Here is a 23,066-nt window from a genome sequence, read left to right as displayed (position 1 = left end):
ATGCCAAGGCTGTGCTCATCCCTGGAAGATATCTCCCACGCTGCCAGGAAGCCTTTCACCCCTGGATGTCATGTCCTATGTAGGGGGAAGGACAATGGTTTCACTTACAGAGTTGGACTTAAAGAGAAGCCACATCTGAGCAACAAAAGAGGCTCTCTGGAAGTAACTCTTAGGCATACTTATAGATAGGTTAACCTTCTCCCCTACATGCATAAACTTCACAAGAGCAAGCCTCAATCAAGGGCTTGCCCTATTGATTTGGGTATCCCTAATGTTTGACGCAGTATCAGGGGTTTCCCATGGTAAAGTTTAATAGTTCCATAATTTTTCTCCCATCCCTTCAAGGGACTTTGCCAATACTTCTTTGTCAAAGAAGACTGCTTAATATTCTCTGGGATGTACCCAGGCATTGCCTTAAGTTTACAGGATTAAAGGACTTCATTCCTATTCTGGGCATCCTGTATTTGGATTGCTTAAATGATCTGTAAAAACAGGTTCAGTTAGATTACATGCTACTGAAAATTTAGGTTCTGGACAAAATAAACCTTTCTTCCTTTGGTCTCAAAGAGTAAATGAGATTCTAAATATAGACAATGCCTTCCTTACTCCTGTATTCTGAATTACCTTAATCCCAAACTGATTGGCTTCGTTCTTATCTCTAAATACCAGGTTATACATCATTAAGACAGCCTCTCAAAATCCAGAAACAACAGCTACCATCTGGACTAAATGTGACTGCTATAAGAGCTTATAATTTAGGCCCCTGTTTTCCTATAATTATTTTCTAAATGATACCCATACACTATTTTGTTTCTTACTTACTTTGCCTCACCAAATGTCCCACAGGTTCATTCACAATGTTGCTTGCCTCACAACTTCATTACTTCTTGTAGCAGCACAGTATTTGATCATATGTATATACACCTTCGTTTGCCAGTCTCCTTCTCAGTCAGTGCATCCTTCACTGTCTCCATTCATTGAGCTTCATGTTTAATGTCCAAATCTTCTGACATTTTGATTCTCTAATTTTCAAGCACTGTAAGAAATCATTCAACTGCAGAACCTTTCCTAACCCCAGAAATGTACAGAACATGTTCTTTGGATTTATTGCAAAAGACTAATCACTATCTGAATTGCCTTCTCCAGTATTCTCTCAGAACATTTGGAATTTGCATTAATAAAAAAAAAAAAGTAAATGAAAGGAAGGAGCTAAAAGCTCAAATTATTTACATTATTAACTTAAACCTAATTTAACTCTCTTACTGAGACCTAGAAGAGATAAACAAACAATTTCCAGCCTCAACTTGCTGAACTACCTGTTCTCCTTCTAATACACTAATTATACGCACCCATTAAACTGCTTATTTCCCCAACTCTGTCCTGCATTTTCATGCCCCTCTACTCATCTAATCAACAAATATTCCTTGAGCATTTTTCTAGGTCCTCATGGACTGGACAAGTCCTCATGGGGTTCTCATGGGGTTCTAGTTTGCTAGCTGCTGGAATGCAATATACCAGAAACAGAATGCCTTTTAAAAAGGGGAATTTAATAAGTTCCTAGTTTACAGTTCTAAGGCCAAGAAAATGTCCCAGTTGAAGCAAGTCTATAGAAATGTCCAATCAAAGGCATCCATCAAGGGGAAGATACCTTGGTTCAAGAAGGCTGATGAAGTTCAGGGTTTCTCTCTCAAGTGAGAAGGCACATGGTGAACACAGTCAGGGCTTCTCTCTCAGCTGGAAGGGCACATGGTGAACACGGCGTCATTTGCTAGCTTTCTCTCCTGGCTTCCTATTTCATGAAGCTCCCCGGGAGGCGTTTTCCTTCTTCATCTCCAAAGGTTGCTGGCTCATGGACTCTCTGCTTTGTGGTGCTGTACCATTCTCTGCTCTCTCCGAATCTCCTTCATTCTCCAAAATGTTAACTGTTTTATAGGACTCCAGAAACTTCAAGACCCACCCAAATGGGTGGAGACATATCATCACCTAATCCAGTTTAACAACCACTCTTGATTAAATCAACATCTCCAGGAGATTATCTAATTACAATTTCAAGCATGCAGTATTGAATAGGGATTATTCTGCCTTTATGAAATGGGATCTTGATTAAAACATGGCTTTTCTAAGGGACATACATCCTTTCAAACCCGTACACATGGACTACATACATCCTTTCGAACCAGCACACATGGGCTATGCAAGTCCTCACGGAATTTGCATCTGGTAGAAAAAGACAAAGAATAATTATACAAATTAATAATCACTGGTACTGATAAACACTAATGAAGAAAAATAAGCTTGGCAATTTGTAGGGGAGGGATATTTTAGGTAGGATGATCCAAGAAAGGGCTATTTGGGAAAAAACATTTGAGCTGAATCCTGAGGGCTAATAAGGAAAAGTCAAGTAAGAGCTGGATATAGTGCATCCCTGTCAAAGGAAATAGTTCAAACAGTAGGTGGGGAAAAGATCTGTATGTTCAAAGAGCAGGAAAGTCATCAGCATGGCTACATTAGAATAAATAAGTGGAAAAGTGGAATATAATAAAGTTAGAGAGTAGCCAGACCATGAAGGGCCTTATAGGCCATGAAAAGCTTTTACCTGTGACTGGATTTAATTTATGCTTTTCAGAAATCTCTCTTGTGAATATAGAAACTATGGAGAACAGATTGAAGGGGAGCCAGGAAAAAAAGGTAGCAAGGAGTCCAGTTAGAAGACTGTTACAGGGTGGTGACATCATCAACATGGCAACGTAAACACCTACTGAAAATCCCTCTTTGGACATTCCATGTTATAAAAGAGCAATTCTTAGTTATTCAGAAATCTGGAGGAAATGGACTGGAGAGGGACCCTATAAATCCTGAATTGAAGAAGTAGAAGAATATCAGGTAGGAAATTTCTGTCCTGGACTGGCTGGGCCTCCCTCCTCCACCTCACTCAGGGCAGTACAGGATGGACAAAGAAACAGCAGCAGGGACTCTTCCCAATGGGGATACAGAATATGTATTCTCTCATTGCAGTGGGACAACCCTCATCTTTTGGAGATCTGGGGGACAGGAGAGTGCATTTCAAGGCCTGGGTCAGTGAGAGACAGAGAACGTGAGAGAATATGTACAGAAGCTGGGTTTCTAGCCCTGGGTCCTAAAGTCTTCCCCCTACTCCTGTGAGAAATGGCATTGAGAGACCTGATCCCTACCTGGGGGAAGGCTAAAGTCTGGGACAGCTCGGTTGTACTCTGCCACAAATACAGTGGGGGACACAGACCCATATTGAGCCAAATTTTGGGCAGCAAAGAGAGGAAACAGGAAACCTGCTTTTATAGCCAGACCTGAAGATAAGCAACCAGAGCTCTGAGGGCAATTAGGTCACTGAACTGCACCATCTACTGGACAGAACATAAAGTGCAAGAGAATTAAAAGGCTTTTTCAGACACTACCCAGAAAATTATTTCAGGCCAGCTGAAGTGGGTCTAGACTCCCTGAATGGGAAGCTGCCCCTGTTTTGACTGAGAAACACGTATGACCCACCTGCTAAAGCAGTACCCGAAAACAAACCCAGGTCTTGCAGGACAGTGAAAAACAGCACCACTCGGAGATAGCAGACTTGCTTTATCCACAAACAGAGACATTTCTGTCGTTCCTGTGCCTACTCCCATCCCTGAGGCAGGCTGCTATAGGTGCCTGGTTTTGAGGGGAGACTGGGGGACAAAACAGATCTGACAACTGGCTGGTAAGAGAGACAAACAGATAGAGAACAAATCCAACCAACAGGGAAACCCTAGGCAAAAGAGATAAAACAATCTCTAGAATAAACTACGCAAGACAATCAGATGCCTTGACACCAGCAGAAAATCATGACTCATACTAGGAAGAATGAAAATAGGATCCAACCAAAGGACAAACTAATACCTCAACTGAGATACAGAAATTGAAGCAACTAATTCGTGATGTTAAAACAGATCTTCTAAATAAATTCAACAGTTAAAACATACAGGATAAAAAGAAGACACGATGTCCATACAGAAGAATGGAAAAACAAATGGCAGAATTTATGGGAATGAAAGGCACAACAGAAGTGATGAAAAACAAAATGGAAACATACAACAGCATTTTGAAGAGGCAGAAAAAAGTATCAGTGAACTAGAAGACAGGACATCTGAAATAATACACACATACACATACACACACAGATGGGGGAAAAATGTAAACATTTGAACAGGTCTCAGGGAACTGAATGACAATGTGAAGCACACAAATATACATGTTATGGGTATCCCAGAATGAGATGAGAAGGGAAAAGTGGCAGAAAGAATAATAGAGCAAATAATCAATGAAAATTTCCCAACTCCTATGAAAGACATAAAATTACAGGTTCAAGGAGCACCGCATACCCCAAACAGAATAGATCCAAATAGACCTATGCCAAGACACTTACTAATTATTTGTCAAATGTCAAAGACAAAGAAAGAATTCTGAAAACAGCAATAGAAAAGTGATCCATCACATACAAGGGAAGCTTGATAAGACTAAGTGTGGATCTCTCAGCAAAAACCATGGAGGTGAGAAGGCAGTGAAAGATACTGAAAGAGAAAAACTGCCAACCAGGAATTCCATATCCAGCAAAACTGCACTTCAAAAATGCAGGGAGTCAACGAAGACTTACACCCATGGCTAACCACATTGTGCTCTGCAACGGCGCCAAGATGCCCATCCTGGGGCTGGGTACCTGGAAGTCCCCTCCAGGCAAAGTGACAGAGGCTGTGAAGGCAGCCACTGATATTGGCTGTACACATTGACTGTGCCCATGTGTACCAGAATGAGAGTGAGGTGGGGGTGGCCATCCAGGAGAAGCTCAAGGAGCAGGCAGTGAAGTGTGAGGACCTCTTCATCGTCAGCAAGCTTTGGTATACATACCATAAGAAAAGCATGGTGAAAGGAGCCTGTCAGAAGACACTTAGTGACCTCAAGCTGGACTACCTGGACCTCTACCTTATTCACTGGCCTACAGGCTTTCAGACTGGAAAGGACTTTTTCCCTTTGGATGAAACAGGCAATGTAATTCCTTGTGACACTGATTTTATGGACACACGGGAGGCCATGGAAGAGCTGGTAGATGAAGGACTGGTCAAAGCTATTGGAGTATCTAACTTCAAACATCTCCAAATCAAGAGACTCTTAAATAAACCTGGCTTAAAGTATAAGCCTGCAGTTAACCAGATTGAGTGCCACCCGTACCTAACTCAGGAGAAGTTATTCCAGTACTGTCAATCCAAAGGCATCGTGGTGACTGCCTATAGTCCCCTTGGCTCTCCTGACAGACCCTGGGCCAAGCCTGAGGACCCTTCCCTACTGGAGGATTCCAGGATCAAAGCAATTGCAACCAAGCATAATAAAAACACAGCCCAGGTGTTGATCCGGTTCCCCATACAGAGGAATATGGTGGTGATCCCCAAGTCTGTGACACCTGAACGCATTGCTGAGAACTTTCAGGTCTTTGACTTTGAACTAAGTGATGTGGATATGACTACCTTACTCGGTTACAACAGGGACTGGAGGGTCTGTGCCTTGGTGAGCGCTTCCTCCCACAAGGATTACCCCTTCAGTTCTGAGTTTTGAAGCTGTGATTGCTGATTCTTCCCCAAGTTTTTCCTGCCTCCTTTTTTCTTGCAAGTGTTATGTGACCCAAGTTCCTCAGCAGTGCATTAGCAACCTGATGACTAACCCAGCTGGATGTTGAGGTATAAAGAGCAGTATCTGTGGATTAGAAGTCTCTTGCAGTTTTCTTTGCCCCCCCCCCTTTTTTTTCCCAACTAGGAAATCCAAGTTGAATACCCCTGAGCAAGGAGAAAAAAATGTATAATGTTAAAATAGTGCCACTAATAGTTGGAATTGCTTGGAATTATATACCTTTCAGCCAAACTTCTTGCCTCAAATAAAAGGTGCTTTTGTAAGCCAAAAAAAAAAAAAAAAAAAAAAAAATGCATGGAGCTTAAAATATTTACAGACACACATAAACTGAGAGAGTTTGTGAACAAGAGGTGTGCTCTACAAGAAATACTAAAGGGAACACTGCAGGCACATAAGAAGAGACAAATGAGAGACGTTTGGAGAAGAGTGTAGAAATGTAGATTAGCTGGAGGGGTAACTAATAGGGTTAAAAGAGAGAAAAAATTAAGATACAACAGATACAATCTAAAAGGAAAAGTGATTGAAGAAAGGATAGTCTTTACAGTAATAACATTAAATGTTAATGGATTAAATACCCCAATACACCAATCAAAGGGCATAGATTGGCAGAATGGATTAAAAAAAAAACAAAACAGGATACATCTATATGCTGTCTGCAAGAGACTTAAGTACTTAAGACCCAAAGACAAAAACAGGCTGAAAGTGAAAGGTTGGAAAAAGATATTCATGCAAACAAGAACAAGAAAAGTGCAGGGGTAGCTATACTAATAGCACACAAATTAGACTTCAAATGTAAAACAATTAAAAGAGACTATGAAGGACGCTATATATTAATAAAAGGAACAATTCATCAGGAAGACAAAACAATCATAAATATCTATGCACCAAGCCAGAGTTTCCCAAAATACATGAGGCAAACACTGAACACTGAAGGGAGAAATACATTCTACAGTGGTAGTTGGAGACTTCAATATACCATTCTCATCAATGGATAGACATCCAGACAGAGGATCAATAAGGAAACAGAGATCTTGAATAATCCAATAAATGAACTAGACTTAACAGATATGTATAGAACATTGAACCCAGCAGGAGCAGGATACACATTCTTCTCAAGTGCTCATGGATTAATCTCCAGAATAGACCACATTTTGGGGCACAAAGCAGGTCCCAGTAAATTTTAAAATATCAGAATTATATAAAGTGCTTCCTTAAATCATAATGGAATGAAGTTGGAAATCACAACAGGTATAAGCCTGGAAAATTCACAAATTTATGGAGGCTAAACAACACACTCTTAAACATCAGTGGGTCAAGGAAGAAATAACAAGAGAAATCAATTAATATCTCGAGGCAAGTGAAAATGAAAACACAACATTTCAAAATTTATGGGATTCAGCGAAGGTAGTGCTGAAAGGGAAATTTAATGTCCTCAATGCCTATATTAAAAAAGAAGAAAGAAAAAAAAATCAGGAAATTAACTGTTCTCCTGGAGGAACTAGAGAAAAAACAGCAAACTAACCCCAAAGCAAACAGAAGGAAAAAAATAACAAAAATTAGGGCAGAAATAAATAAAATTGAGGACATGAAAACGATAGAGACAATAAAACCAGAACTTGATTCTTTGAGAAAGTCAATAAAGTGTATGGACCCTTAGTTAGGTTGACAAAGAAACAAAGAAAGAGGATGCAAATAAATAAAATCAGAAATGTGAGGAGGGACATAACTACTGGCCCCACAGAAACAAAGGAGATAATGAAAGGTTACTATAAACAATTATATGCCAACAAACTAGACAACTTAGACAAAATTGACAACTTCCTAGAAAAGCAAGAACAACCAACATTGATTCGAGAAGAAGTAGAAGACCTCAACTAACCAGTCACAAATATAGAGATTGAATCAGCCATCAAGAAGCTCCCCAAAAAGAAAAGTCCATCTCCAGATGGCTTCACATGTGAATTCCACCAGGCATTTCAGAAAGAATTAGTATCAATCCTGCTCAAAATCTTCAAACAAAAAAAATTGAAGAGAAGGGAAAGCTTCCTAACTCATTCTTTGAAGCCAACATCACCCTAATAGCAAAGCAAGCAAAGATACTACAAGAAATTTCAGACCAATCTCTTTAATGAATAGAGATGCAAAAAATCATCAACAAAATATTTGCAAACTGAATCCAGCAGCCCATTAAAGTAATTATACACCATGACCCTGTGGAATTTATTCCAGGTATGCAAGGCTGGTTCAATACAAGAAAATCAATTAATGTAATATACCACATCAATAATTTAAAGAGGAAAAAACCACATGATCATTTTGATTGATACAGAAAAAGCATTGTTATTCAACATTGTGCTGGAAATTCTAGCTAGAGCAATTACGCAAGAAAAGGAATTAAAGGGCATCTAAATTAGAAAGGAGGAAGTAAAGCTCTCACTGTTTGCAAATGACATGATCCTGTATGTAGAAAATCCTGAAAAATCTACAATAAAGCTACTAGAGCTGATAAACTAGTACAACAAAGTGGCAGGATAGAAGATCAACACAAAAATCTGTAGTGTTTCTATACATCAGCAATGAGCAATCTGAGGAGGAAATCAACAACAAACTTCCGTTTATAATAGCAACCAAAAGAATCAAGTATCTGGGAATAAATTTAACCAAGGACAGAAAAACCTATACACAGAAAACTACAAAACTGCTAAAAGAAATCAAGGAAGACCAAATAAATGGAAGGACATACTGTGTTTATGGATTGGAAGACTAAATATAGTTAAGATGTCAATTCTGCCCAAATTGATTTATAGATTCAATGCAATACCCATGAAAATCCCAACAACTTACTCTGCAGAAATAGAAAAGTCAAAAATCAAAAATTTTTGGAAGAGTGGTATGCCCCAAACAGCTAAAAAATATCTTGAGAAAGATAAATGAAGTGGGAGGTCTCACACTATCTGACTTTAAAGCATATTACAAAGTTACAGTGGTCAAAACAGCATGTTACTGTCATAAAGATAGGTATACTTACCAGTGGGATCAAATTGAGTGTTCAGAGGTGTACCCTCACATCTACTGCCAATTGATCTTTGATAAGGCTATCGAGTCAACTCAACTGGGATAGAGCAGCCTCTTCAATAAATGGTGCTTGTAGAGCAGGATATCCATATCCAAAAGGATGAAAGAGGATCCCTGTCTCACACGTTAAATAAAAATTAACTGAAAATGAATCTAAAGACCTAAGCATTAGAGCTAAGACCATAAAATCCTTAGAAGAAAATATAGGGAAATATCTTAAGGATCTTGTCATAGGAGGTGGTTTTCTAGACCTTGCACCCAAAGCATGAGCAACAAAACAAGAACTAGATAAATGGGATCTCCTAAAAATTGAACACTTCTTGGCATCAAAGGACTTTGTCAAGAAAGTAAAAAGGCAGCCTATACAATGTGAGACAATATTTGGAAACCACATATCCAATAAAGGTTTAATATCCAGAATATATAAAGACATACTACAACTCAACAACAAAAAGACAAATGACCCATTAAAAAATTGTCAAAAGATATAGACAGACACTTTCCTGAAGAGGAAATAAAAACAGCTCAAAAACATGAAAAAATGTTCATGTGTCCTTGGCTATTAGGAAAATACAAATCGAAACCACAATGAAATATCATATCACACCTAATAGAATGGCCATTATGGAAAAAACAAACCAACAAAAAACGACCAGTGTTGGAGAGATGTGGAGAAAGAGGCACACTTATTCACTGTTGGTGGGAATGTGGAATTGTGCAGCTGCTGTGGTAGTTTTGCAGTTACTCAGGAGTCTAAGTACAGAATTGCCATATGATCCAATAATTAGATATATATTCAGAGGAACTGAAGGCAGGGACACAAACAGACATTTGCACACCAAAGTTTATAGCAGCATTATTCCCTATTACCAAGAGATGGAAACAGCCCAAATATCCATCAACAGTTAAGTGGCTCAACAAACTGTGGTATATACCTACTATGGAGTATCATGCAGCTGTACGACAGAATAAAGTCATGAAACATATAATAATGTGGGTAAATCTTGAGAACATTATGCTGAGTGATATTAGCCAGAAACAAAAGGACAAATACTATTTGGTCTCACTAATATGAACTAGCATTAATGAGTGAACTTTGAGAGTTAAAATTGAAAACACAGGTTATCAGGAGATAGAAAGAGGGTAGAGAGTGATCATTTGATGCTGAATGAGTACAGAATATTCAACAGAACTGATTATAAAGACCCAGAAATTAATAGCACAGTACACGAAATGAAGTTGAGTGTGAACATGGTTGAGGGAGGAGGGCTTGGGGGCATGTGTGACAACAGAAGGAAAGATAGAGGATAAAGACTGTGATGGCATAACTTGATGTCTAGAGTGAGCAGTCATGGTGATTAAATGTACAAATATAAGAATGTTTTTGCCTGAGGGTGAACAAATGAAATGTCAATATTGCAAGGTGTTGAAAATGGGATGGTATACAGAAAAAAGAATACAATCAATGCTTACTAGGGTCTACAATTAGCAGTAACATTGTTATATGCTGCCATTGACTATAGCAAAGATGATTTAACCAAAGATAAATGTCAATAAGCCAGAGATATGGGGGAGGGGTATGGCATTCTTTGGAGAAGAAATGGAATCGTCCTCGTGTAGATTGTAGTGGTGAAGGCATGGCTGTGTGATTATACTGAGAACCATTGATTTTTTTTATTTAGGTTGATTATATGATGTGTGAATAAAGCTGTTTAAAAATGAACAGAGAGATACAAGTGCTGGAGAAAATGTGGAGAAAAAGTTGTACCTATTCACTGTTGGTAGAGAAGTAGAGTGGTGCAGCCCTTCTGGAGGGCAATGTAATGACTCCACAGGAGGCTAGGAGTGGGATTGCTGTATGATTCTGCAACCTGGCTGTTGGGTTATATAGTTGGAGGAACTGAGAGAGGGGACATTAATGGAAATTTGCATACTATGTTTATGGTGGCAGGGTTCCCAAATTGCAATGGATGGAGATGACCTAGGGTACATCAAATAAAGACTAGAAGTGGGAACTGTGGTATATACATACAATGGACTGTTGAGCGGCTGCAAGATGGAGTGAAATTGTAAGACATGCAACTAGGTGAATGAACCTTGAGGTCAGTATCTTGAGTGAAATAAGCCAGAATGAAAGACAAATATTGTAACACCTCACTAATACGGACTAACTATAATGTGCAAACTCTGAGAACTGAACTCGAGAGCATAGATTATCAGGTTGGGGCCTATTGTAAAGATTCCTAGATTGTAAGCATTTAACAGCAGTTACACATATTCTGAGTTGTAACTGTTATTTCTAAATTCTGAAATGCTGAGCTATTTGGGTATAATCTGTTCATTCCATGGGACTTTGAGTATTTGTGTGACAGCTGAGACTCGGAGCTAGAGCTCGGTAGCTATGAAAATCAGCATTAACCCATACAGCAACTGCTAAAAACACTGAAGAAATGATCAGACTTCAATTAGAGATATGAATAAAGCTGATCTGGGTAAGAATAAGGTAAATCAGACTAAAGGATAAAAAATGATATTGCCTGTATTTTAAAACTTTAACTTCTGTGTGAGACCAAAGGAAGGGATGCTTATTAGGTGTAAAATTTAAACTTTCGGCAGCACACTATCTAATTTAACTTGTATAGTCAGCTAATTCGAACACCATAATTATAGGGAACCATGAATAGGAAGTGAAATCTTGTTGGTCTGTACTGGTTGGTGTGATGCCACAATACATCCCAGAATAAGCTGGGCAGAAGATTTAAAAGTATTTGCAAAGAAGTGTAATTAAAAAGTACCAGTGGCAGAGAGAGTTCAAATAGAATTGAGAGGCTACTCTGGAGGTTGCTCTTATGCAAACTTTAGGTAGACTTTGCTACCTATCATAACCTACCAACCCCCAATCAGGCCCATTCCACCCAGTCCTAAAGAACACCTAGGGCAATTTATAGGATTCCACAAGGGTTCCAGGCACTAGAGTAACTTGCCAGAAACCTGCAACCTCCAGATGGGTCTCTGGTCCAGATAAGTCCTGACACCTAGCCCATCCTCTCCAGAACATGTTAGTTCCATCTCCCTACCCCATATTAGTGACAGACCCTTCCAATATCAAAACTTTAGAATTGCCATAGCCCAAACAATCCCAATGAGAGGTATGGAAAGATCAAAGGTGATGGTGGAATTATACATAGAAAATAGGACTTAACAAATGAATATGAATGCTGAATCATTAAATCAATATTCTTTTAGTCTCCAGTATTTTAGAGCAGCTAGAAGTAAAAACCTAAAATTGTGAAATGTGACCCATGTCAAAGTCTGAAATATGTTCTACAACTAATTGTGGGCTGTGCTTGAAAATTTATAACTTTTTTGTATATATGTTATTGTTCACAAAAAAAGTAGGAAAAAAAAGTTGATTGTGAGGATAAAAAAAGTATTTAACCCTCTAGCCTCCTATATTCTGGGACAGCTAGAAGAAAAAACCTGAGAGGATCGTATGGTAGCCCATAACAAACTCTGGGATCTGTCCTATAACTACTTGTTGAAGAGTGTTTTGAAAACTATTGCTTTTTTATTTCTTTGCTTTGTAAATATATGTTATACTATACAATAAAAAAAGTTGAAAAAAAAAAGTTTTTGCAAAGTTCCCTTGAGGGACTAGGGGAAAGGTAGAAATATTGAAAATATTAAACTTTCCCACCTGGGAACACCTGATATTCTCACAAGCACTGGAAACTGCCAATTTGATGGGACAGGGCCTCAATCTTGGGACTTGCCATTATGGTACTTATTCTTGCAAAGGAGACACTAAATCTACTTATAATGATGCCTAAGAGTCACCCCCAGAGAACCTCTTCTGTTGCTCACATGTGGCCTCTCTCTTGAAGCTAACTCTGCAGGTGAACTCACTGCCCTCTCCCTTATGTGGGACATGATTCCCAGGAGTGGAAACCTCCCCGGCAATGTGGGACATGACTCTCGGGGATGAGCCTGGCCCTGGCATCATGGGAATAAGAAAGCCTTCTTGACCAAAAAATGGAAGATAAATTAAACAAAAAGTTTCAGTGCTGAGAGATTTCAAATAGAGTCGAGAGATCTTTCTAGATATTATCCTTGTGCAGTATATAGATATCCCCTTTCAGTTTTTGGTGTGTTGGAATAGCTAGAAGGAAATACCTAAAACTGTTGAACTGTAATCAAATAACCTTTATTCTAGAAGATGATTGAATAACTATAGAGTCTTTTTCCCCCCCTTTTTGCAAGCTACACGAACATTTTATTTGGGACACCAAATTTTGCTGCAGCAAAGGAAACCAGATCAGAATTAGTTTTGGTTCTTCCAAAAGCTTTAAAAAATTTTATATCTTTGAATATTATTTTTTAAAACTTTTTATGGTATAATATATGTACAAAGCAAAGAAAGGAAAAAGCAATAGTTTTCAAAGCACTCTTCAACTTTGAAAATAGTTACAGGACAGATCCCAGAGTTTGTCATGGGCTATCATACCTCATCTCAAATTTTTCCTTCTAGCTGCTCCAGAATATTGGAGGCTAGAAGGAATAAATTTTTTTTTTTATCATCACAATTGACTTTTTTTTCTTCTTTATGAGAAATAACATATATACTAAAAAGTACAACAATTAGTTGTAGAAAAACTAGTTGTAGAACTAATTCTTTCAGAGATTTCAGAGTTTTGTATGGGTTACAATTCCACAATTTTAGGTTTATACTTCTAGCTGCTCTAAGATACTGGAGACTAAAAGATATAGAAATAAAATGATTCAGCAATCATACTCATGTGTAACTATGGAGCTTTTAAGGTGTGGATGTGTGAGTATAAAAACCTGACTTGACACTCCCTTTATCTAGTATATGGACAGATAAATAATAAGAAAAAAAGACGAAAAATTAAATAAACAATAGGAGGGTATGGAGGTTATGAATATGTTTTGGGTGTTCTTTTTTACTTTTATTTTTATTCTTATTTTTATTGTTTTTGGAGTGTTGAAAATGTTCAAAAATCTGTTGTAATTGATGAATATGCAGCTTTATGATACTGTGAACCACTGATTGTACACTTTAGATGACTATATTTTAATTAAAACATCATTGAAGAAAAAGAACCTACTGTGTACTAGGCACATTAATTCAAAAGCAATCCATTACAGTTTTACAGAAGATATGGAGAAGGTATGGAGATGTTGTTATTTGACTCAGGACTTACTAGCAGGAAGTATTAGAATTGGATTGGAACCCAGTCTGGCTGTAAAATCTGTGCTCTTAACCTGTACACCAGGCATCAACCCTATTGGCCCCACTGCCCAGCAGAGAAGACCAGCTGTCACCTTTAACTCCAAATGAGGGCAGGGCTTTCTTTACCTAAAGTTAGGGTCAAAAAGTCAAACACCATTAAGGGACAGACAAGTAATAAATGTAAGGGAAGTGAGCTAGATTAGATAATAATGAGAATAAGAATCATTAATAATAAAATAAAATAACAATAAACACTTACTGAGTTTCTACCATGAAACGGGCACTGCTGTAAGTGTTTTCCATATAACTCCCTTAATCCTCTGAGCAATCTAATAAGAAAGGCACTATTATCATGCCCATTTTACCCTGGAAGAAGCTAAGGGTTAGAAAAGAGAAACCACTTGCTGGAGGTTACACAGCCAGGACCAGAATCCTAGGAGTCAAAAGGTCACACAGCCAGGACCAGAATCCCAGGAGTCTAATCTCATGACCTGCATTCGCGCAGCCACGGAACCTGGAGATGTGGGCTCAGTGGGACATGGGAGAGGCTTTCCCCCAGCAAAGGAGGAGGTGCTATTCAGTTCCAGATGATTGCCCTGCAGAAATTCATGCACACTGGTAATAAGGAATTTACCTTAAATCTCAGTTTTTAAAATTATCAATTAATTAAAAATGAAATACCTGAGGAGGCCAAACGAAACAAGCCTGTCGGCTGAATCTGGCCTGAAGGCTACTGACCTGTAATCTTAGTAACTAGGAGTGTTTTCCTGGCATGAAAGGGATACATGAGTTCAGCAACATCACTTATTGGCTTCTGAGTGTAACTGAAAACATTGAATGGACAGAGAGCCCTGTGTTGGGGAGCTGAGAGGCACCCTGACTTCTAGCAGTAGGCTTTTGTGAGCAGACACCAGCCACCAACCACATCCCTGGCTGTCCATGTTTTAGAATTTCAGGTCCATAGGGTAGCAGTTTCACCATAGTAGGATATTTACATTAAACACTAATGTTTTCATCTGATTTGGAAAAATATAGTATAAGTTTAGCAGGTCTGGGTTTCAGTTCCAATTCTGTTCAGTCATTCTTAAAGTGTAATTGAAATCATCTTGCCTTCTGCTCTAAAATTCCAGTATTTTATTTCTTGAAGACTCTCCTCTCTGCATAGCTTTAACAAAATTAGATTCTAATAATGTATGTGATAATATATCAAAGACCACAAATATGTTTTTTAAACTCTGTACAACCAAATGTTGTTTCCAAGATCTTTTTTCTCTTATTATTTGCCACTGTTTTACATATGACCTGTTTTGTCACCTGCCAGCATATGTAGAAGAGTCTCATGTTTTAAACAGAAAGCTTACCAGGTAGCATTTTTAGAAAATCATTTCCTTTACTTTATTTCCCCCCATTCAAACCTGGAGGAACATTTTGGTTTATATTCATACTAAGCACATATTCTAGGTTCTTAGAAAAAAATCTTATGTGTCTATTAATAACTGTACAAAATAATCATAATGAACACAGAAGAAAATCTTCAGAGCTTACCATTACACAAGACTTGAAACCTCAGCCCTCACTTATATGGCAACCTCAAAATATGTATAATCGAAAGGGAAAAATGACATGATCTAGATTGATGCTGAAAAAGCATTCAACAAAATTCAGCATCCTTTTCTGATAAAAACACTGCAAAAGATAGGAATCAAAGGTAATTACCTCAATATGATAAAGGGCACATATGAAAAACCGATAACCAGCATTGTACTCAATGGAGAGAGACTGAAAGCTTTCCCCCTAAGATCAGGTATAAGACAATGATGCCCACTGTCACCACTATTATTCAACATTGTGCTAGAAGTTCTAGCTAGAGCAATCAGGCAGGACAAAGAAATAAAAGGCATCCATATTGGAAAGGAAGAAGTAAAACTCTCATTATTTGCAGATGATATGATACTATACTTGGAAGATCTTGAGAAATCTACAGCAAAGTTACTTGAGCTAATAAATTCAAAGTGGTAGGATATAAAATTGATGTGCAAAACCAGTAACATTTCTATACAGAAGCAATGATCTAGCTGAAGTGTCAGTTAAGGAAAAAATTCCATTCAAAATAGCAACTAAAAGAATCAAATACTTAGGAATGAACTTAACTAGGGACATAAAGGACTTGTACACAGAAAACTACAGAACATTGCTAAAAGAAATCAAAGAAAATCAAAATAGGTGGAAAGACATTCCCTGCTTATGGATAGGAAGGCTAAATATAGTTAAGATGTCAATTCTCCCCAAATTGATCTACAGATTCAACACAGTACCAATCAAAATTCCAACAACCTACTTTGAAGATTTGGAAAAGCTAGCTACCAAATTCATCTGGAGGGTAAAGAGACCCCGAGTAGCTAAAAATATCCTAAAATAGAAGAATGAAGTGGGAGGATTAACACTCCCTGACTTTAAGACCTGTTGTAAAGTCACAGTGGTCAAAACAGCATGGTACTGGCACAAAGACAGACGCATTAACCAATGGAATCAAATCGATAGTACAGAAATAGACCACCAAATCTATGGTCAACTGATTTTTTTTTTAAACATGGGCAGGCACCAGGAATCAAACCCAAGTGTCTGGCATGGCAGGTGAGAACTCTGCCTGCTGAGCCACCATGGCTCACCCTGTGGTCAACTGATTTTTGACAAGGTCCACAAATCCTCTGAACTGGGACAAAATAGTATTTTCAATAATTGAGCATGAAGAACTGGATATCAATAGCCAAAAGAATGAAAGAGGACCCTTATCTTACACGCTACACAAAAATTAATTCAAAGTGGATCAAACACCTACGTATAAGAACTAGCACCATAGGGCTTCTAGAAGAAAATGTAGGGAAACATCTTCAAGGCCTAGTAATAGGAGGTAGCTTCCTAAACTTTACACCCAAAGCGCAAGCAACAAAGGAAAACATAGATAAATGCAAACTCCTCAAAATCAAATGTTTCTGCATCTCAAAAGATTTTGTCAAAAAGGTGAAGAGGCAGCCAACTCAATGGGAGAAAATATTTGGAAATCACATATCAGACAAAGGTTTGATTTCCTGTATATACCACAAGGAATTGTACAACAGGCGGGCCACAGTGACTCAGCAGGCAAGAATGCTCCCCTGCCATGCCAGAGGACCTGGATTCGATTCCCGATGCCTGCCCACATTAAAAAAAAAAAAAAAGAAATCGTACAACTCAACAACAAAAGAACAAACAGTCCAATTATAAAATGGTCTAAAGATATGAATAGGCAGTTTGCTGAAGAGCAAATATTGATGGCTTAAAAGCACATGAAGATATATTCATTTTCAATGGCTATAAGGGAAATAACCACCTCACACCTATAAGAATGGCTGCTATTAAACAAACAAGAAACTATAAATGTTGGAGAGGATGTGGAGAAACTGGTACACTTACGCACCGCTGGTGGGAATGTACAATGGTGCAGCCACTATGAAAGACTGTTTGGCAGCTCCTTAGGAAACTAAATGTTGAGCTGCCCTATGACCCAGCAATAGCACTACTTGGTATATACCCAGAAGAGCTGAAAGCAACGACACAAACAGACATTTGCACAGCGATGCTCATAACAGCATTATTCACAATCACTAAAAGATGGAAACAAACCAAATGCCCATCAACAGAGGAGTGAGTCAACAAAATATGGTGTATACATACGATGGACTATTATGCCACAGTAAGACAAAATGACATCCTGAAGCACATAACACGATGGATGAGCCTTGAGGACATAATGCTTAGTGAAGTGAGTTAGATACAAAAGGATAGATGCTGTTTGATTCCACGTCTATGACCAGTATAAAGGTATAATCAGAGGCTTACAATACAGAATATAGGGGACTTAGAGATACACAGAAGCTAGAGATGGGTGAACTGTAAGCTAATGAGGTTGAACTCCAATGTAAGGGAATAGATAGGAGTGAAGGTGATTTTCTAGTGGGTCTGTAAGTAATATCACCATATTGAAGATGAACAGGATTGAAAGGAGTTGCATAGACCTACATATCCCACTCATTCACACTAGAAACATGAATGAGTTCTCGTAAGAATTACTTCAAAGATATGATTCTTGTATAAAGAGTGTTTAAGTCCAGGGTACAAGAGGAAAACTGCTATTGCATGCTATAAGCTATGTTCAAAAGGAAACCATCAGCACTACCACAGCAACAGCAGAGGTAAATAATGGCGTGAGGGACAAGAGTTAAGAGGAGGTTTAGATTATCTAGTTGGCTAGGGTGTGTTTATTGGTTTTCTTTTCCTTGGGAACAATGAAATTATCTAAAATTGAGACTGTTGATGGACTGTGGACTTTGGGCCCTCTACATGATGCCTGATGAATGCAGGTGACTGAAGGATGCATTGATGGAGAAGTAGATTGGAGAACGATGGTACATACTTTTGAACGAAGGTTGTGCGGCTACAAAAAGGAACAAAGTCGTGAGGCATGCAACGATGTGAGTGAACATGTGGGACATTTGGTGAGATAAAATAAACCAGAAACAAAGAACAAGAATGGTATGATGTGCTTTAGAAAATGCTTATAAGAAAACAGGGGCCTAGATTGTAGGCTTTTAGAGCAGACACATTAAGTCCGAGTGGTGATTATTATTTCTGAATCATGAGAGACTGTTTTATATATATATATAACCTGATATTTAGAGGTAAGAATGAAGCCAAACACGTTGGGGTTAAGGTAATTCAGGACATAGGGGTAAGGAAGACAGTGTCCATATTTTAGAACCATACATACTCTTTGAGACTAATGGAAGAAAGGTTTATTTGGTCTGGAACTGAAATTTTCTATAGTGCATAATCTAATTCAACCTATCTGTATAGCGCATTCGAACAATTGAAACACAGGGAGCACAGAATAAGAAAGGGGTCCTTTAATCCTGTATAGGTTGTTGTAATCCCTGGATACATCCTAAAGTATACTAAGTAGATAAATCAAAAAGTATTGGCAAAGTCCCGTGAGGGATGGGAGAAATATATGGAACTATTAAACCTTACCATCAGGGAATCCCTTGATACTGTGTCAAACTGTAGGGACACCCAAATCAACAGGCCATGCCCTCAATCAGGAGGCTTACTTTTTTGAAGCTTATGTAGGTAGCAGAGAAGCTTAGCCTACCTATAGGCATGCCTCAGAGTTACTTGTGGAGGACCTCTTTTGTTGTGCAGATGTAGCCTCAGTCTTTCTAAGCCCAACTCTGCAAGTGAAATCATTGCCCTCCCCTGTATGTGGGATATGACATCCAGGAGTGAACGTCTCCTTGGGGACATGGGAGAGTACTCCCAGGGATGAATCCAGACCTGGCACTGTGGGATCAATTCCATCCTGACCAAAAGGGGGAAAAGAAGTGTATTTAATAATGTATCTGCGGCAGAGAGAGTTCAAATAGAGTCAAGAGGCTACTCTGGAGGCTGATCTTATGCAAGCTTCAGGTAGACTTTGCTACCTATCACAACCTGCCAACCCCCAACCAGGACCATTCCAGCCAATTCTAAAGAACACCTAGGACAATTTATAAGATTCCACAAGGGTTCCAGGCACTAGAGTAACTTGCCAGAAACTTACAACCTCCAGATGGGTCCCTGGTCCAGATAAGTCCTGAAACCTAGCCCATCCTCTCCAGAACGTCAGTTAGTTCCATCTCCCTACCCCATATTAGTGACGGACCCTTCCAATATCAAAAATTTAGAATCGCCATAGTCCAAACACCCCTAAAGAGAGGTACGGAAATATCAAAGGTGAGGGTGGAGTTATGCAGAGAAGATAGGATTTAACAAATGAATATGATTGCTGAATCATTAAATTGATACCTCTTTTAGCTTCAGTATTTTAGAGCAGCTAGAGGTAAAAATCTAAAACTGAAATTGTAACCCATGTCAAAGTCTGAAATATGTTCTACAACTAATTGTGTTGTGCTTTGAAATTTATAGCTTTTTTGTATATATGTTATTTTTCAAAAAAGAAAAAAAGTCGATTGTGATGATAAAAAAATATTTAAGCCCTCTAGCCTCCTATATTCTGGAGCAGCTAGAAGGAAAAATATGAGAGGATTGTATGGTAGCCCATGACAGACTCTGGGATCTGTCCTGTAAGTACTTGTTGAAGAGTGCTTTGAAAACTGTTGCCTTTTTATTTCTTTGCTTTGTAAATATATGTTATACTATACAATAAAAAAACAGAACTTTACAGTATGAATTCTGGATACTAACTCCACTCCATCTTACCTTTTCTCAGTTTCTCTTTTGCCCCATTTTCTTCACTGACTTATTGAAATTTGATTTATCTGGTTGTGCTGTATGATTTTTTTCATTTAATTCTTTTTAAAAAAGGCTTAATGTGGTAACGTATTTAATTTTTATGAAATAAAAATGCTTTTCTTGAACAAAGATTTGTAGAAATAAAATTAAAAAATAAAATGAAAAGAGTATTACAGTAAGTTTGACAAGATATGATGGTTGTTAGTTTAAGGTGATGTTGGTAAAGATGGAGAGAAGTGAGCACTTTGAGAGTGCAAAATTAGACTCTCAAAGTCTAATTTTAGAGGCAAAATTAGATATCTCTAGATATGGGGTATGAGGGAAAGGGAGGAATCAAGGGTGACTGCTAGCCATATAACTTGAACATCTCGGAATTGTGTTCTCCTAAAATATATGTTCAATTCCTAACCACCAGAACCTGTGAATATGACCTTATTTGGAAACAGGGTCTTTGTGGATGTAATCAAGTTAAGATGAGGTCATATTGGATGAGGGTGGGTCCTTATCCAGTGACTGGTGAGCTTATAAGAAGAAGGAAATTTGGACACAGAGACAAAAAGAGAACACATGGTCATGTGAAAACAGAGATAGAGATTGGAACGATGTATCTATAAGCTAAGGAATACCAAGGATTGCCAGTAATTGCCAGATACTAGGAGAGGCATGGAACAGATTCCCTCAGAGCGTCCAGAAGGAACCAGTACTGCTGACACCTTCATTTTGGACTTCTGGCTTCCAGAATTGTGAGAGACTAAATTTCTTTGTTTTAAGCCATGTGCTTTGTGGTAACTTGTTATGGCAACCTTAGAAATCTAATACAGATTGTAGTGACTATGGAGAGCTTTGCGGAGTAAATAAGATTTGAGTTGAGCCGTAAATGAATGGAGGATCTGTTGAGGGGTCTTTAGTGCCTAATCTTTTGGTGACAGGGTTATCTTGTGTAGATGGCTTCATGCAAGTTTTAAGCTCAATAATGACAATCCTAGTTTGTCTGTTATTATCTTAAAGAAGATATCACACTCCTCTCTGTTCCATTCTCTAGGAATGATTGTGGCTCAGATAAGCATGCTAGCTCTATATATTGGTATCTTCATGCAGTGTTTTTTTTTTTTTTTTTTTCATCCAAGTATTCCTAAGGAGTAGAGAGTTATATGTAATCCACTAGCTGCTGGCCTTAAATTTGAATTTTTGAAGTCTTATGTTTTATTTTTTCAATATGTGTAAAATTTGCATTTAACTTCATAGTATTTGTAATTGTTTAATGTAAAAGCCTTTGAGTAAAATTGATGCCTCAGCAAGAAAGGTCATATTTATCTCCCACTCCCCTTCCATAATCTTTTTTTTTTTATTGTGGTAAAAATATACAGAGGAAAATTTACCATTGGTGACCTTTAGTATACTCACAATATTATGTAACCACCACCACTATCTATTTTCAGAACATTTTTATCACCCTTAAAGGAAACCTCATACCCATTAAGCAGTCACTCCCCATTCACCCTTCCCCTCAGCCCCTGGAAGCCACTAATCTACACTGTGTCTCTGTGGATTTGCTTATTGTGAACATTTCATGTAAAATAAATCACATAGTATATGGTCTTTTACATCTAGCTTCTTTCATTTACTATGCTGTTTTCAGCATCCATCCGTGGTATAGCATGTATCAGTACTTTAAACCTTTTTATGGCTGAATAATATTTCATTGTATGGAATTTTGTTAATTCATTCATGTGTTAGACATGTGGATTGGTTTCACCTTTTGAGTATTGTGAATAGTACAGTTATTCACATTCATGTACAGCTTTTTGCTTGAACATGTTTTCAGTTCTTTTAGGTATGTACCTAGGAGTGGAATTGCTGAGTACAGTGATAATTCTGTTTAATTTTTTTGTGGCAGCAGCTGTACCATTTCACATTCCCACCAGCAGTGTTTGAGGGTTCCAGTTTCTCCACATCCTCTCTAACACTTGTTATTTTCTTAATTATAGCCATCTAGTGAATGTGATATCCCATTAGGATTTTTATCATTTCCCTGATGGCTAATGATGTTGGGCATCTTTTCATGTGCTTGTTAGTCATTTGTATATGTTCTTTGGAGAATTGTGCATTCAAGTCCTTTGCCCAGTTTTTAATTGGATTGGCTTTTTGTTGTGGCATTGTAAGAGTTTTTTTTAATGTGTTCTGAACTTTAGAGCCTTATCAGATATATGATTTACAAATATTTTCTCCCAAACTGTTGTCTTTTCACTTTCTTGATAGTGTCTTTTGATGCACAAAAGTTTTTAATTTTAGTGAAATCCAACTTGTATGTTTTTTATTTTGTTGCTTGTGCTTTTGGTGTCATATCTAAAAATCCATTGCCAAATCCAGGGTCTCAAAGATGTACACCTATGCTTTCTTCTTAAATGTTTTATGGTTTTGGCTTTTATATTTAAGCCTTTGATTCATTTTCAGTTAATTTTTGTATATACAGTGTGAGGTAGAGATACAACTTCATTCTTTTGCATGTGTATATCCACTTCTTCCAGACCCTTTGCTGAAGAGATTGTTCTCTTCCCATTAACTTGTATCTTAGGTTGCCAGGGCTGCAATAATAAAAACCACAGACCAGTTGGTTTAAACAACAGGAATTTATTTTCTCACCGTTTTAGAAGCTCGAGGTCCAAAATCAAGGTGTTGGCAGAATCATACTTTCTCTGAAGTTTGTAACATTCTGATGGAGGCTTGCCAG

The 23,066-nt window shown here is 38.0% G+C and overlaps 1 protein-coding gene and 1 pseudogene across 3 annotated transcripts in view; both read left to right on the top strand.

The window, feature by feature from the left end:
* The window catches only part of SYN2 (synapsin II), a 228,848-nt gene that overhangs the window by 107,425 nt on the left and 98,357 nt on the right, over positions 1-23,066 (top strand). The window contains exon 1 of one of the 3 annotated variants that reach the window (XM_077116516.1): positions 20,543-21,078. The exons of the other annotated variants lie outside the window; for them this stretch is intronic. Within the exon in view, the coding sequence (XP_076972631.1) occupies positions 20,999-21,078 (80 nt within the window). The 5' untranslated portion in view covers positions 20,543-20,998. Of the gene's footprint in view, positions 1-20,542; positions 21,079-23,066 lie in introns of those variants that run through there. 3 annotated transcript variants of the gene reach the window in all.
* LOC143646991 (aldo-keto reductase family 1 member B1 pseudogene) lies at positions 4,053-5,923 on the top strand (annotated as a pseudogene).

This window comes from Tamandua tetradactyla, chromosome 9 (assembly GCF_023851605.1).
Source record: "Tamandua tetradactyla isolate mTamTet1 chromosome 9, mTamTet1.pri, whole genome shotgun sequence".
In the NCBI taxonomy this organism is placed as follows: Eukaryota; Metazoa; Chordata; class Mammalia; order Pilosa; family Myrmecophagidae; genus Tamandua; species Tamandua tetradactyla.
The sequence above is the reverse complement of the archived record's forward strand: the minus strand, read 5'-3'. Positions and strand labels throughout refer to the sequence as shown.